Source organism: Seriola lalandi, unplaced genomic scaffold (assembly GCF_002814215.2).
Source record: "Seriola lalandi dorsalis isolate HSWRI2012SDOR001 ecotype SW California unplaced genomic scaffold, Sedor1 jcf7180002054929, whole genome shotgun sequence".
Taxonomy (NCBI): Eukaryota; Metazoa; Chordata; class Actinopteri; order Carangiformes; family Carangidae; genus Seriola; species Seriola lalandi.
In genome coordinates, this window is record NW_019525481.1 from 1,077,294 (window position 1) to 1,094,060 (window position 16,767).

Below are 16,767 nucleotides of genomic sequence, written 5' to 3' on the forward strand. Positions count from 1 at the left end.
CACACACACACACACACACACACACACACACACACACACACACCACTACAAGGGATTGTGGGAATGTCTAATGCACAGTTAATCTCGTACCTTTACTTTTTCTCTCTCTCTCCGGTGAAAGGCAGCAGTGGATCCACATGTCATCAGTGTTGTCTGGTTTCTCTGAACAGACCTGAGAATCTATATATATTTTTTCTTCTTTCTCCAGACTTGCTTTGTTGAAACGCGTTATGTTAATGACAGAAAAGAAGGCGAGCCATTGCGTAAGGGCTTGGAGCGCTTTGTGTTATGGTGGCTCTGACAGATTGAGGTCTCTGGCTGCCTTTGGGTAGCAGCTGCAGTTGGTGGGAGGGCTCCAAAGGACTAATGATTTATCTCCTGTCTTGCCACACATACACCCAGCACAAACTCTGGAACGGCTTTTAACGGCGCCATGTGTCCGTAGAGCGGAGGGGTTCACATCAATATTTCCTAATTGCTCTAGAGCCTCCCCTGTGCTTCGCTCTCATTTGCTCATCATATTAGTGATTTCGCTGGGTGTTTGCTCAGCGATCAAACCAGCAAATGACGTCTTTTTTTCAACCCGAAAATCACAGTTGAATGACACCAACACACGTCTTAGTGAAGCTCATCATGTTTTACATGTCAGCGAGAAATTAGCCACATTTTGTCCTATAGCTAGGAGTCGCTGTGTAATCCTGCTGTTACATAATGTGCAGTGTTTTATTTATTTCTGTAGTTGCTCTTTTTTTCTGTCTTTAACTTCATCTAACTTTGTCAGACACTTTCTGATTATAGATGATCAGATTTAAACATTTTCTTTTCACTTTTAACTTACAGTTTGAATATGTTAGTCACACAAAACGAGCTCCTTGGACATGTGACGTCTCGTGTGCTGTAGACAGGGGGTTAGGACCCTGTTATCACAGGTAGGGACTGACCTGTCCTTCAAAATGCGAGACACGGACAGATTTTTATCTCTTATTTTCTTTGTTGAGACATTAATATCTGTTGGTGGTGGGTTGTTGCATCACATTGGGGTTAGGAAACTTAAAGGGGCGTTACATCGACGTATACACAGAGTTCTGCATATATACTTTGTTTTTTCTTCCTGCGCAGGGACACCATGTGGCGCGTGTTCACCGGGGCGCTGTCGGTGGAGGAGAAAGGCAGCCAGCTGCTGGCCGACCTGCGTGAGATTGAATCCTGGGTGTACCGGCTGCTGCGCTCACCCGTACCACTGGCCGGTCAGAGACGCGTGGATGTGGAAGTGTTGCCCCACGAACTCAAACGGTCACTCACCTTCGCGCTGCCTGACAACTCCCGCTTCTCCATGGTCGACTTCCCCCTGCACCTGCCCCTGGAGCTGCTGGGCGTGGACGCCTGTCTGCAGGTCCTCAGCTGCGTCCTGCTGGAGCACAAGGTAAAGGACCTCAGGACGCAAACTCTCTAATCAATCGTAGCTCTTTGTTTTCTCTGCTGATCTTTACAGAGAAGGAACATGAGACGTGCGCTTGGCTTCAAGCTGCAACCAAACCACCTTTGGGATTTTAATGAAGACTAGACTGATTGTTTCAAGGAGAAAGGGCCCACTGAGCTATATTTAGTACGTTGTGATTGGCCAGTGGTTTCCTCTGGGGTGCAGCTGTGTGTGTCCCTGCCTGGACAAAGGCCCTTCTTAAAGATGTGACCGTCATCAGGCATTTCCTGTTAGAAGCAGGCTCATTCAAGCCATTTGACTGCACTGAACAAAGGATGATGGGTAAAAATAGCACACCGTATGAAAGGAGAGACACTTCATCTCTGTCTGTCCCATTTCTAACACCAGAAGCTTCAGCAGGGATGTAACGGGAGCCCGTGTTTGGCTGGCGCTGGTGTAGTGTTCTGTCGTTGCTCTTGTTTTACAGTGACACTGATACGAAAGGCCGATCGGCAACAGCCTCAAATCAAACCTAAGCTTCCCGGCTTCAGACTCGCTGCTGAAGGTCTACAGTGTTGGATAACGAAATCCTCCCACCCAAACATTTTATATCCAGTCGTCTGTGTCGTGCCGCAGCGTACAGTGTCAGAAAGGTGCATCGATGTGCAGTCGACCTGTACGAGACGCTGCCATCTTGTATTCATCCACTTAGTTTTAGGTTTTTTATTTATTTATTTTTTTTGAAGATGAATTCAACACATCATTAATTTCAGTCGGGCTGAACTAAGTGCTGCCTGGAAGCTTTCACAGTCACTTCCTTTCAAGCTTTCTGTGCTGCTGACAAATTAATTTATCATAAAAGCTAATCTGCTACGAAATGTCTCTTCATACCTTGAAAATAAGAGAAAAAAGAGGAAATATGTGCAGATCACATCTATAATAATAAGTCAACGAGGTCACAGTGTCTTTTTAAATATGACAGTGTAACATAACACGACTGTTTGTATTGAAATACACAGAAAGATAAAAGTGTGATGTTTTGTTTGTTTTTCCCCTCAGGTCATTCTTCAGTCCAGAGATTACAACGCCTTGTCCATGAGCGTCATGGCGTTCGTGGCCATGATCTACCCTCTGGAGTACATGTTCCCCGTCATCCCTTTACTGCCAACATGCATGGCCTCGGCTGAGCAGGTAAAATCCATCATTTATTATAGATATATTTCAAGTACGTGGAAGGTTTCTTCGGGTGTAATTGCAGCTGCTGTCCATCAAATGGTGACTGATGGGTATTTGTTCCTCTCCTCTCCGCAGCTCCTTCTCGCCCCCACTCCCTACATCATAGGTGTTCCAGCCAGTTTCTTTCTCTACAAATCTGATTTCAAAATGCCAGACGACTTGTGGCTTGTGGACCTTGACAGCAGCAAGGTCGGTGCATCGACTCGGTGTCCTCCTGCTCCCTCCTGATCTTGTTGTGTCTGTTTTCATTATGGCCGGGTAAAGCTGGCAGATAATATCTACTATTGGAGAGATGTCTGGACGTCTGGGCGTAAATGTTTAGTTGTTGTTTTTTTTTTTTTCACCCTTTCTATTCTCAAATCATTTCTGAAATAAACTTAGAGGACTGTTGTTTGCCTGCAGGTTATAGCACCCACCAATGCAGAGCTGCTGCCACCTCTTCCAGAGCCTGAAGCAGGCGAGCTTAAGAAACATCTGAAACAGGTACTGCATGTCTGATTCCTCTTGGATTTGATCACTGTAACGTTTCCTCGTTCTTCTACACTGCGGCAGCAGGTGGCCCAAAAAAAAAAAAACCGCCGGCACATTTTAGCATTTTGCGGAGACATTTCTGGAGCGCCGGTTCTCCTGCCTTGCCGACCTTCTGATGTTTGTTCCCGTGACTCGTTGCACTCTTGTTTATAGATATAAAACTTCTCTCTCAGCAGTGTGAAGAGTAGGGGTTTCCTTCTTCAACACGGTTGTATGTATTGTACATGAGTGTGGCAGCATTTGAATTTGGATTTGTCGTGCACTAACATCAACAAATGTTTTTCTTGTTTCCTGTTTTCTTTGCATGCTCTAGCTGTTGGAGGTAAAATCAGATGCTAGACGCTATCCAAGCAAAACCTTTAGTAACACTGGTAGAAACTAACTTGCCCCCTTCTTACCTGATTATTTAACACTAGAATCTGGTTCTGATTCATGGAAACATCCCTTCACATCTTAGCAAATATGGAAACTGTGCGATCATTCGGTTTGCTTATAGGCATCGATGTTGATAGATTGCAATGAATTGTTGTTCCACATTAATCCTGAAACTTCTGCAAATTGAAATAATTAAGAAATGAATTAAGTTTACACGTTATTTTAGACTCTTGTTTGAACGACTAACAGAAGAAGTTAATGTTTCAAACACTTGTCATCCATAGTAAGGCTCACAAATAGGAACAGAACTTTCCTTATATGTTCCGTTCAAACTTTACTTCATGTTTTTTAAACATTTAAAACCGTACTCATCTACCCATTAAGTTTTAAATATGCCTTGAATCAGAGCCGGTTCGTTAGCCGTATGTGATTAGCGAGCTCTCTCCCCGTGTGCGGATGTGTGACTGAGAGGCCGGTGTGTAGGAGTGTGCAAAGCCTCAGTTTAGCAGTTGTATATTTGGAAACAAGTACGCAATATTGATATCTGTGAATGGAGAAAATGTCACGGAGGATGGTTGAACTGATTATCTGAAGACTGTGATGCCAAAGCAGAATGCTGCTGATGTGAGAGCCACTGAAAATACTTGCATTTAACACTGGATAACAAAAATAAATCGGTCCTAACAAGTGACCGATTTATTTACCTTTGGTTGGTTGTATATTATTTCAGCTCACCTGACATTTATTTATGAATTAAGAGTCACAATTAAGGCTTTTATTTTGCCACAGGCGCTTTTATTGTGCAAGTATTTACCTTTTATATCTGAAAAGATCTGCTGTTTTGTATCTGTCATCACCACTCCACTGTAACCACTGGTTTGTCCCAGTTGGTCACCATGGATGGTTTTCATATTGTCTTTTATTGGCTGGATTCTCTGGGTGAAATCTGGTTGTTGTTTTTTTTTGGTCACATTATTGCTTTTATCTGTGTTTCTCACCGTCTTCTCATTTCATTTCCTCTTCATATTCCTTTCTCTCTCTCTCTCTCCTGGTCTCTTCACTCTCACTCAGACGTGCAGATTCTCTTACTTCACTGGCCGTCCATCACCTTTTCAAAACAAACACAAATTTATCTTTTCTTATCTCCTTTCTTCAGTAAATTGTCGAGTTGAAAATGGAAATTAGGGAAAAGGGCAAAACACGCCTTTCATTGTGCAAAACAATCACGAAGTTTGATGCTTTTGAGTCACTTTTGGGTGCCACCAAAATATACTTATTTGCTGTCAGCAAAAAAAAAACCAACAAAAAAAACGACAAATAGGGAAGTACTGTTAAAAGGAGACAAAGAAAAGAAAGGGAAAGGTCCGTGATTGTGACCCTCCCGTCATGTGCTGTTCCAGTGTCAGTCACGAAGTTGTCATTCCAGGCCTTCATGTGATTCTCCTCGCATCTCTCTTATCCCCTTCCTAGTGTCTGGTTAGGTTGACCGTGATCACCCAAAAGCAGATCTTCTCCTCTGAAAATAAGGTTACTCATTTCTCCTCCTGTGGAATGTGTAATGCCCCTGCACGGATATCTTCTCTCTCACATTGTTTTGCTTGTCACTACTACTTTGTCTCCTGTTCTCAAGACTTACAGTATAAAATGCATAACAGCGTCACAGAATGTTGCGGACCAGTCTTTTGATAAACTGCTTAGCTCTGGCTTGCGCATGACTGAATGTGCGTGCATCTATCTTGGCATCAGTGAGTGTTCTCGTAACCAAAACAAGATACGATGAAGCTAATCACTTTGACGAAAGTTAACATTCATCCAGACCCGGCAACTAAATGTTCCATTATGCTAAGCTAAACATTGACACTCGAGTCTGCAGCAGTCCCCTCAAAGCAAACCATGCATAGTGACTTACTTCCCTTGTGCTCTTCCTCTCCAAAAAAAACAGGACACACCCACTACAGGCATCAACATGCAGCAAACTGATCCCTCAGCTCCTGGAGATTATATGAGTAAAGTACGATTGTGAAACCAGTAAAACTTTGGCAAGTTGGATCATCCCATAATATCACCCCTTAAACCAGATGTTAACGTCCCCATTCTAGCAATAAGTCACTTCGGTCCTACTTGTTTCCTCTTTAAGGAGGCCAAACAATTACATAATGTCCCACTAAGTGTAGAGATTGAAATTATTAACAAAATGTTGATGCCAATTGTGGGAGTGGTCCATCACAGCGCTGTGTCTTTGTGTTGAGATCCACTGCCGCGGTTATAACTAGTGTCACTGTCGCTCGTTGTAGGCGTTGGCCAGCATGAGCTTGAACACCCAACCCATTCTGAACCTGGAGAAGTTCCAGGAAGGTCAGGAGATGCCTCTGCTCCCGCCCGGACGAGACAAAGCTTCGCCGTCCTCCACGGAGTTCAACCCCCTCATTTACGGCAACGACGTAGATTCGGTGGATGTGGCCACCAGGCAAGCCTCCATTGACTGTCAAGGCTAGGAACCCTTATTCAAGTCGTACAACCTTTTTAAATGAAGAAATCTCACATCGTTTGTTCTTGCAGGGTTGCCATGGTGCGGTTCTTCAACTCGCCGAATGTTCTTCAGGGGTTCCAGATGCACACTCGCACCTTGCGCCTCTTCCCCCGGCCAGTGGTGGCTTTTCAGTCGACGTCCTTTCTCGCATCTCGGCCGCGGCGCTCCGGCTTTGCAGATAAACTTTCTCACACCCAGGCGGTGGAGTTCTACGGGGAGTGGGCTCTCAATCCCACCAACCTCGCCTTTCAGAGGATACATAACAGTAAGGCCCGTTCAAGATGGCTGCCGGTCAGTATACTTTACGGAGGAAGTTGAAGGCAGCATTATAAACATTAAAACTCTGTTTCAGATGTGTTTGACCCCTCCTTAATCGGAGACAAGCCCAAGTGGTACGCACACCAGCTCCAGCCAGTGGTTTACCGAGTGTATGATGGAAGCTCCCAGCTGGTTGAAGCTATGGCCGGTCCCTTGGAGGATGAGGGCAACGAATCTGACCCCACAGACAGGTAAAGAAAAAAGAAAAGATATAACAATATAATTTAATCTGTGTTCAGTTTGGCAGCTCTTGGTAATGAATTAATTCCTCTTGTTGCAGTGGCAGCGACAGCGAGGCGTACGACGACTCCAGCTCTTCCTACTCCTCCCTCGGAGACCTCGTCAGCGAGATGATCCAAGGTGACATCCAGGGAGACACGCCGAGTAAGTTCTTGTTCCGAATCAAAGACGCACATTGACGATATTCCTGCCATTTTCTTCCTGGTAATACTTCACTTTGACGTCTCAGGCTTGGACCCTCCGACCCACGCTGCGCTGGGAGACGCTAGCGAGGTTGAGTTTCAAGACTTCCACGACTTCAGGGAAGGTCATGGCTCCGAGGGTCCGCCCAGTGGGGAAGGACCCGCCGAGCCCTCCGATGGACAACCCCTTCGCTCGAGCTCCAGCACGACCGCGAGCTCAAGTCCCAGTACAATCATCCAGGGTGTCAACAATGTGTGTGATCTTTCCAATCTTAGTATTAATATTTATTTATTTATTTATTTATAAACGAGTAATGCAGACTATTTCTAATAAATATTAAACTAAAGGAAAGAACAAACAATATTTAAGCATCAAATTGAGCAGAAATTTACACGACTCCTGTTAATCTGCGCGCTCGTCCTTTTTCAGGAGCCTGGGGAAGCACCTGAAATTGAAGCATCAGCAAGTGCTGCTTTACAGAACCCGGTCCCCGGACTGGGCAGTCAGCCATTCCTCAGGCCCACAGCTGATGCCGGCCTGGTGGACCCAGCCAACAAAAAACAGGAGTATGACAACCCATACTTTGAGCCTCAGTATGGCTTCCCCTCAGAGGATGACCCTGATGCAGAGGAGCAAGTGGAGTCATACACCCCTCGATTCAACCAGAACCTCAATGGCAACAAGTGTGTTAAACTTGTTCATCACTTGAATGAAAGCACTGTCATCATTCAAATGGGCTCTCTGACCAACCATGCAATGTCCTCTATCAAAACCGAGCATGTCAAATTACTCTCTCCATTCATGGTGGTCTTGAATCTGTGGTGGTGTGATGCTGTGATTATGGTGTGACTGCTTGAGTTTCCCATGTAGTTTGCATTCTCTATGTTTCTCTCTTTTTATGTGTGTGTGTGTGTGTTGTTGTGTGTGTTTGTGACACACGCTAATGTCGTTTGGTGGTTTTTCTTCAGGGTACAGCGTCCGTTACGTCCCAGTAGCCTGAGGCTCCCGGGAGAGTCTGATGGGGAGGGAGACTCCCGCAACAGCTCGCCAAACTCCACCATCTCCAACAGCAGCAATGATGGATTCGGAGGACTCATGTCCTTCGCCAGTAAGAGCATTTTGAATTTCGTTTTGGTTTCCTTTCAGCTAAGTCTGGGTTATATAACTCGGAGAATGGGCTGAAATGTGCGGATGAGGATGAATCGGAGAACCGAAACCAAAAAAGCACTTGACAGACTCGATTGTTAAGGACATAACAGCCCCCTTAAGCTTGAATCTGCCCCCTCACATATTCAAAACTGCCTTCAAATCCAGAGTGTGCAGTGAGTGTAGCTGTCCAGATGAGACTGAACATGTCGCCTTGATGAAGAATATTATTTCTGATTTTCTCTTTAGACTAGAAACAGAATTACTTGATTTTCTCTGAGGTGAAGAACTGAAAACTACAGACTGCGATGACAGTAAAGCGGCCGTTCATACAACTTGCTAACACACAAGAGGAGTAGATTAAATGTTTACGTACTTTTTAAAGTGGCTATTCTATATTTTTAGGATAACAATGGATCACAAAGGATCACCCTTAGTGACGAGCCCACAGAGAACCGTCATGTGACTTCCCCCTGAGCTCTCTGGAGGGTTTTAGCTCATTATTCTTGGCTTTCTGTTTTGGTTCACTCTCACTGCTCTTATAGTGTAATTGTTTCTCAGGAAAAAGCTTCCTAAGACGCAGACAGACAGACAGACAGACAGACAGACAGACGCGGCTAACATCCAGCTGGTGAACATGTTTGAGTATTTAGCAGATATTTTCCTTCAGAGGTTAAAAGGAGAGTAAATTCATTAGGTGAGCATTGTTTTCAGGTTGTCCATCTGTCCCAGTCTCGTGGACACAATATCTCTGAGACGCCTCCATGGAACCTCTTGAAATCTGGCAGAAACATTCACTAGGACTTAAGGATGACCTGATTCGATTCTTGGGGGTTAAAGGTCAAAGGTCAAGGGCGTGGTGACCTCACAAAACACGGTTTTAGCCATTACTCAAATGTTTAATACTTTATACGACCCTGGATAAACAGGGATGTAGTCTGAGTGGCGGAGGGATACGACCACGAGGAGGTGATTCTAGTTTTATTGTAGATGTGGCCATTTGTATATTTATTATTGGGTAATTTAAAAGTTCTGGTCTGTTGCCCAGCTGAACAAAATTTATGTTGTAATTCCTTTTGGTTTTGCTTGATCGTTTTAAGTTTTACGCCTGTTGTCTGATGATACGGTTCTCGCTCCCGCCAACAGGCAACCTTTACAAGAACCACGGCACCAGTTTCAGCCTGTCCAACCTCGCCCTCCCCAACAAGGCGGCGAGGGAGAAGTCGACACCTTTCCCCAGCCTGAAAGGTAGGACGACGCAGTCTCACCGCTCTTACACCTGTTCACGTTCTCTTCATGAAGTTGGTGTTTCTTGTTGCTCAGTGTGCTGTCGAGGGGTGATAGGGAACGTACAGGTTACACTGACCCACTTTTCTAACCCACTCATTTAATATTTGATTTATTTTTCATCGCTGGCTTCATGTTTGCAGTCATGCACCTTTCTGTTATTTTAACGTACTAATTTATCACATCACTCGAATACTATGATTCGAATCCTCTCATTTAATACACTCTCATAAAATCCTAACGATTAACAAACCGTAACTACTTTTAGATGTTTATATTTAAAAATAACTAATGTACACGTCTAAACAGAGCAGCACGTTATTTTTATTCATTAACTTTAGTGTCTGTTCTTCTCTGCCTTTTTTTGTTTGTTTTTGTTTTAATTTCTTTTCTCTGTATTGTCTTTTGGGATAAAAGAATATTTTGATTTTGATATTGAGGAAGAAATGGAGCAAGCAGGTTTGTAGAGCTGTTTATTTTTAAATGGCCCGACTTCCTCTCCTCCCTCTGCACTGCCAGTCAGATATGGCACTATTTTAAAGGAGGATATTGAGGATATGTCGAGGTTTTTCTCTCAAGAGTCTAAACGGGAAAATCCACTCGAAAACAGACTTCAGATTTGTTTTGTTCTTCATTTGCAGAGATGAATTCATTTTTTTTAAAAAGCCATTAGCCCGCGGTGTCGAAGTAGAACGTGCTCAGGTTTGTTCGAGTGGTTCATATGAACATCGGTACAAACGTTGGATTTTTGGAAGCAGATAAATGTGGCGAGGCAGGTGTCGGCCTTTTTCCGAAAGAACTGCAGGATTTATCGTTTATGAGCGTCGGGCCTCGGATGTCAGATATCGCCATGAATCCAACTGCGGTCGCAGCTGATGCTCATATTCGACTATTTCTTAAAAGTCTCATCTGTTTCGGACGCGAGAGACGGTGAATTATTCACAACGCAGACAAATCTTTCACGCTCCGCTGGAAGTTACAGGAAGTAAAACCGCACTTAGGAAACAGAGTTATTAAAAAATGGAGAATATTTATGAAGTTTTCGGGACGCTAATATGAATTCTGTTCAGGCTGGATTTTCACTTTAACTGAGAGATAAAACAGGAGGAGCATGGTCATGTAACTCAATAGCTCCACTCCATGTGGAATAGCTGCCATAGAAAATGTTCTGTTCCTTTTGATTATGATGTGTTTTGTCTTTGTCGTTCAGATGACCCTGACAGCCCGGGTATGTTATGTCTGGTGTGGTAGTTTTTTGTTTTTTAGCGCCCCCCTGCCCTGACTAGGCGTTTCCTTATCCTTGAAGTGACCTGTTCCTGTCTTTCACCCTGTTTCTCAGCGTAGGATTAAGCTAGAAGTCACCTTTTAATGTCCTTCATGCCTCCCCCTCTGTTCCTTTGCCATTCCTCTCTGTGTGACTGGTGCGAGTCTTTTTGATGCGTTACGATGCGCACACACATATAAAGTCAAAAGTTATTGGTGTGGCATCTGCACATCCTTAGTACCACAGAAGGATGTTCAGTCCTTGTTTTATTTGTTGTTTTTTAAACTGCATTTCCATAATTAATGATTGAATGTATGGCGTCCAGAGTTTATTTCCCACCTGCCTCCCGACTCTCACGTGTTTGGTCCTGCTTGCTTGTTTTGGTGGCTTCCATTGTTGAGTGTTTCCCTCTTTTTTCAAGGTCACTGACTATTTTTTTTTTTTTTTTTTTAACAAAAACAGTGACGAAACTTTGAATTTCACAGATTTTCTCTCTTTATCATGATTTATATTTTTTTTTGTTTTTTGTGCTCAAAACACGATTTCATGCTCAAATCCTAAAGAAACGTCCTCCAGTCATCGCTTTAGATTTCCATTCCCATCGCTGAACTGGATTATTCACGGGCTCCTGTGTTTACAGGAACGTATGAGCTGTACACAGCTCCTGCTACGTGCACTGTCAGGGCTGACGCCATCATCAGAACATATTGTATTTTTTGTCTTTTCTGTCTGTCCTTTTTTTTTTTCTTCTTTACTTTTTGTATTTTTCTTTCTCTGTTTCGGCGCCATGTTGAGTGTGCATGTGTGTGTTATGGGTTGATGTTCAGACTGGTTGTGTCTGGGCCGGTGTCCCTCTCTCTGTCCTCCTTTTCGCGGCACTAATTCTGGGTTTTGTGTGCAGTATTTGGGCTAAATTCTCTAATGGAGATTATTACTGAGGCCGGCCCGGGGAGCGGAGAAGGTGGGTTCTGCCCTTTTTATCGAGTGAGCTGCATGCTTCTCCAAGCCAGTCAACTACATCTCCCAGCATCCCCCCTCCCCCACCTCTTGTCTTTCCTCATTCCAGTCACCGTGTGTGTCATCGAAGGTCCGGTCGGAGCATTGAGTCTGTTGTTTTACCACGCCGCCATTCATAGTGACTGTTCCCTTTCCTCAAACTAACTGTTGCTTCACTCCACAGTATGTTTCGCTTTATTAATGAACCAGGTTTTATCACAAACAGAGTTTCAAAGGTAAAACTAGATCCCACATCAGAAATCACAGGAAAAAGTGAAACAACACGTTACACAAGAAATAACCGCAGGGAAGCGAATGAAGCACAAGACGTAGAGGAGGATGTCGGAGTTGAAGGAGAAGAATAGAATAGACTCGGCTAATCTACCCACATCCATTGTTTGCCATTGTTTTCTTGTCTCGTGTGCTCCCACAGAGTATAAATGGGGTTGGGCCTAATCAAGCTTTAATTGTGCTGTGCACAATGAGCTGTGACTACAGTAAAATTATGCAAATTCTGAATCTAAACTGATGAAAATCGTTATTTTATTATAAGCGAAGTTTTTACCAGGAAAGATTGTGGTTGTGATGATAATGGCAGCACCACAGATTACATCCTGCAGAACCGTCACACTGTCAAACCAGCGCCTCTCTGACACTGAACATTTGAACCTTCATGAAGGAGGATTTATTGCGGGTTGTTGGATTATACTGCATTAGTTTGAGCTCCAACATTATGTCTGTTTGAAAAGGAGTTTTTCAGGTGGGGTTGGGGGAACTCGGGCTGTCACTGTTGGAGAGCTGCTCTGGGTAGTTTATATAATTACAACAGTACTGCAGTAATATGTTATTGAAAGAAATAGAAACTAGATTGAATAGTGTTCTTAATTAAAGTACATTACCTAGTTTCAATTTACTCTGTTATTGCGCTTTCATAAAACATGTCTCTTCTCTCCCACTCTGGGATTTGATGCTCGGTTTTATCTCTGGTGTCATATCCACAAGGTAGCAGCACATTTATTTTCTTACTGTTAGACACACAGACGACTTTATAAACCCACAGAGGGGAAACTAGTTTGGTTAGCAGAAGAGACACAAGTCAGGCAATAGATTTAAATATTCTATATTAATACAATGCACTTAGTTTCAGGAGCAGTAATACAAGAACTAAATATATGATAAAACTAACGAAGGAGAATCGAACACAGACATAACAAACAAAGCAGAAAACACGACCTGTATCTCAGCAAACGGGTTTTATGTATTTCATGTCTTTCCAAACGTCTCACAGCTGTGGAAGCAGAAAACCTTCCAAATGGTTGTAAGGATCATTTTGTGCATCGTAAACGGGTCAGTGTGTATCTCTGCACATCAAAAACCCATCTCGCCGAACGACCGTGCGAACATTACCAAAAGTAGTTACCCGGCCCTCCGCCGCAGAGCGACGCGCGTCCGTTTGCAGCGTGTAACGGTGGCGGTCCCATTATAAAATCAATGAGGGCGGCCGGCTGAGATGGAAGCTCAGGTTGGAACAGTTCATTAGGGTTTTTCTCCCTTTAAAAAAAGAGAAGACAGAATTGTCCGTCTCCTTCTCGCGACGCCTCGAGACGACTCTGATTCTGCAGAAACCTTCGCTTGGAGTCGAGGATGAATTGATGGTGATTTTTGCGATCAAAGGTCAAAGTTCAAGGTCACTGTGAACATGCTTTTTTGGCCATTGCTCAAGATTATTATGACAACAAATTAACACAAATATCTAAGTGCTGACATTTTATATCGAAGGTCAACGTCGCTGTGACATCATCGTGGCCATTATTCGATGCTGTTGTAGCTTTTCAGATTGGCTTCATCACCATCTCTCCGTTGTTACTCAGGACAACAAATCCTAAGGTCCAGGACGATACGATAAACCTCAGGGCTCCTGCAGACTCTGTAAGAAGCAGTTAAAAGGTGGGATGAAGCCACGACCTTCAGGCCGGGCCACAGAATAAATAGATGACGCCCCCAGCCACAGACTCCACAGGAGCGACATCACTTTTCGAATAGATCATAACAGCTATGCTTTATTGATTTTCCAGATAAAACATGCTGGAAAAATTCTGCTTGTGTAAGTGTTGGTGCTGGGAATCAAACCTCATTTCTTGTCCCAGTGACACTGCAGCCGCAGTAATAAACAACAGATCCCCACTGTCACATAAAACTGACACTAAATCAGCCTGAAAGTGGAAAATGAAAAAATTCGGATCAGAAAAGCTGTTCTGTCGTCTCGTAGGAGGACGTTCCTCCTCCGTCCTCTCACGCCTTAGAAATACAATCAGCAAGTAACAAAATCGGTTGGATTTCAGGCTCGTCTGAAACGTTGGTCAGCTGATTTCCAACAGTTATAAACTGCAGTGAGCTTTTATTTATTTAATATATTTATTATATTATTATAGGTGTGACATATCTCTGATATAAAACATCTTCGCTGCAGAACTGACACCATATTTTCTAGTGTGAGTTAACACACAATACACATGATTAATAAAAACATTGAGCGTCTCTGAGATGCTGGAATATGGAACATCTTTGAGATTATTAAGTTATCTCTACAGTATTTATGTAATGACCAGTGTCATTAAAAGCTGAACTCAAATAGATTGGTCTGGTCAAGTCTCATACTTCATTTATATATATGTAGTCAATTGAATGAGTAAAGAAATAGATTTTCATAAATGTTTTGAGCCTCTTTAATTATTAAATTATAATAAAATGATTGACCCAACCCCAGCTGCAGACGCCGAGCGGCAGAGAATCGGCCTGTGACCTTGAGCTGCAGCTCGTCGTCTTCTCCATCCATCATCTCTTTATTTTCTTTCATGCATGATCTCACTCATGTAGCTGCTGTACAGACTGTCCTCTGTCTGACCTCACATCTCTGTGCTGCTAATGTGTGATGCCACCACCAAGAGCACCATTTGGACTCGTGTGTGTGTGTGTGTGTGTGCGTGCGTGCGTGCGTGCGTGTGTGCGTGCGTGCGTGCGTGCGTGTGTGTGTGCGTGTGTGTGTGTGTGTGTGTGTGTGTGTGCGCGTGCGTGTGCACCACGTCCCAGTTTGATTTGTCCTTCACCTCAGTAATAGACTCTAGCAGTTCCTGTAATCTGTGTGTTCAGCAGTAGATAACCTTCAGTAGATTCCAGGTGTGTGTGTGTGTGTGTGTGTGTGTGTGTGTCCGCTTCACAAAGTGATGGAAGCTGCTGTAATTTTCTATTTGATGTAGTAGCTTTTAAACAACCTGTCCTGGTCTCCAGTTCCTGATGTGCCTCTGTGTGTGTCCAGTAGTTGACAGTGTTTGTTTTGCTATGGTTTGGTTATCCTGGTCTGGGGTCTGTGTTCAGGAACCTCATCGTCATGGTTTTCCTTCCAGGCGCACGAGCACCGCGAGCGCTTGTGGACCAGAAGTCGTCGGTGATCAAGCACAGTCCGACGGTGAAGAGAGAATCTCCCTCTCCTCAGGGTCGAGTCAACAACACAAGGTATATTACAACACATGTTATTATGCTGTGTTTGTCGGGGTCAAAGGTTACGACTGTAGCCTGGATCCCGTGTTGTGAGTACAACTGAAACTGCGGACTTGTTCTCAGTGAGAATCAGCAGTTCTTGAAGGAGGTGGTGCAGAGTGTTCTGGACGGTCAGGGGGTCGGCTGGCTCAACATGAAGAAGGTTCGCCGCCTGCTGGAGAACGAGCAGCTTCGTGTCTTCGTGCTGAGTAAGCTGAACAGAGCCATCCAGTCGGAGGAGGACGCCCGGCAGGAGATCATACGTGACGTGGTGAGAATGGCGTGAAAAACACATTATTAACAATGTCAGCAACAGTAAGGGGAACTCGCACATTAAGTTCAGTTCATCAAAAGGCAAATCAAACATTGATAAAATAAAATAAAAATATAGAAAAATTGAAAAATTAGTATCAATCAGTCAAACTTTATTTGTACAGCAGTTTTCATACAGGTTAGTGCAGCTCAAAGAGCTTCACAGACGACTGATGAGCTCGAAAGAAAAGGACAAATCAAGTCAATAAAATAGATTTAAAAAGCTCTAGAAAAGAAAATAAAGATCATCCCAAAGTTTTTGCTCGATGGTTCGAGTCCAAAGGAATTAAATTATGTGACCAGTTTCTCTCTCTGGGCTTTAGAGTCAATATTTAAAATTTCAGATCCGTCCCGGTCGAGCTGTAAAACGTTTTGAGACATCCAGACATTAATATCTAAAATACATTTAAAAAGGGAATCGATTGGTCTCATGTCATCAGGATGATGATGTCACTGAGGGGGGGGCACATATATAGATTAAAATAGAAAAATTCATATAAAAGTAGAAAGTAGTAATCTTATACAAGCCTGCAACAAAGAAGATAAAAGTGAGGCGGGGACGCTGCGTCTCGTTGAAATCATAACCCCCGTTGCGCTGTCGTGTCGGCAGGAGGTGAGCAGGAAGGTGTACAAAGGAATGCTGGACATCTTGAAGTGCACGGTTTCCAGTCTGGAGCACTCGTACACCAACGCAGGCCTCGGAGGGATGGCCAGTGTCTTCAGCTTGTTGGAAATAGCGCGCACGCACTATCAGACCAAAGGTACGTCACATGGGTTCAGCGCAGGAATGCATCAGTCTCAAGCTGGATTGTGTGATTTTCTTTTTATTTTGGAGGTTGATTTTTTTATAATTGCATCATCTTATTCTTTAAGACTTTTTGTGCTGAGAAGCGTAACGGCAGCGAGCCTCTGCTACTAACACGTGTTCATGTCTTTGCATTGTGTTTATATGAAGCTTAAAGCTGCATGAAAGACTCAAAACATTTACAGTAATTGTAAAGTTTAGATTTCCTCACTGTTTTTCCTCCTTTGTCTAACGCTGTGAACTCTCTCCCAGTTTAAACCTCCTCACGTTTTCTTTGTACCTGTAACTCTGATGAACTCTGTCTCTGGCCCCTTAATCTTGGTAACTTGGTAGACCCAGAAAAACGCAAGCGAAGCCCCACAGACAGTGCTGGCAGCCCAGGGAGTAAAGAGAGTCCTTCTGGTCGTATGGAGACCGCCAGACCTCAGGGCCTCCTGAATATCCCCCACCTGCAGCTGCCGCACCACACAACGGGCAAAGGAGCCCGCCATTTTGATACCCGGAGTCTGAACGAGGAGAACTTTATTGCCTCGATTGGTGTGTACACCACTCCAGCCCCGGTTGCATGTGCACTGTGAGACCCCCCC

The 16,767-nt window shown here is 43.9% G+C and overlaps 1 protein-coding gene across 12 annotated transcripts in view; it reads left to right on the forward strand.

The window, feature by feature from the left end:
• The window catches only part of madd (MAP-kinase activating death domain), a 44,368-nt gene that overhangs the window by 11,069 nt on the left and 16,532 nt on the right, over positions 1-16,767 (forward strand). For 5 of the 12 annotated variants that reach the window (XM_087170135.1, XM_087170140.1, XM_087170136.1 and 2 more), the window contains exons 4-20: positions 1,120-1,423; positions 2,480-2,611; positions 2,732-2,845; positions 3,059-3,139; positions 5,033-5,089; positions 5,857-6,029; positions 6,122-6,357; positions 6,445-6,601; positions 6,691-6,794; positions 6,880-7,085; positions 7,263-7,516; positions 7,802-7,941; positions 9,126-9,227; positions 14,931-15,039; positions 15,148-15,334; positions 15,986-16,136; positions 16,514-16,717. In XM_087170135.1, coding sequence (XP_087026261.1) covers positions 1,120-1,423; positions 2,480-2,611; positions 2,732-2,845; positions 3,059-3,139; positions 5,033-5,089; positions 5,857-6,029; positions 6,122-6,357; positions 6,445-6,601; positions 6,691-6,794; positions 6,880-7,085; positions 7,263-7,516; positions 7,802-7,941; positions 9,126-9,227; positions 14,931-15,039; positions 15,148-15,334; positions 15,986-16,136; positions 16,514-16,717 — 2,711 coding nt within the window. Of the gene's footprint in view, positions 1-1,119; positions 1,424-2,479; positions 2,612-2,731; positions 2,846-3,058; positions 3,140-5,032; positions 5,090-5,856; positions 6,030-6,121; positions 6,358-6,444; positions 6,602-6,690; positions 6,795-6,879; positions 7,086-7,262; positions 7,517-7,801; positions 7,942-9,125; positions 9,228-9,683; positions 9,726-11,431; positions 11,492-14,930; positions 15,040-15,147; positions 15,335-15,985; positions 16,137-16,513; positions 16,718-16,767 lie in introns of all 12 variants that reach the window. The other 7 variants (XM_023393134.2, XM_087170137.1, XM_023393137.2 and 4 more) reach the window with 4 other exon arrangements.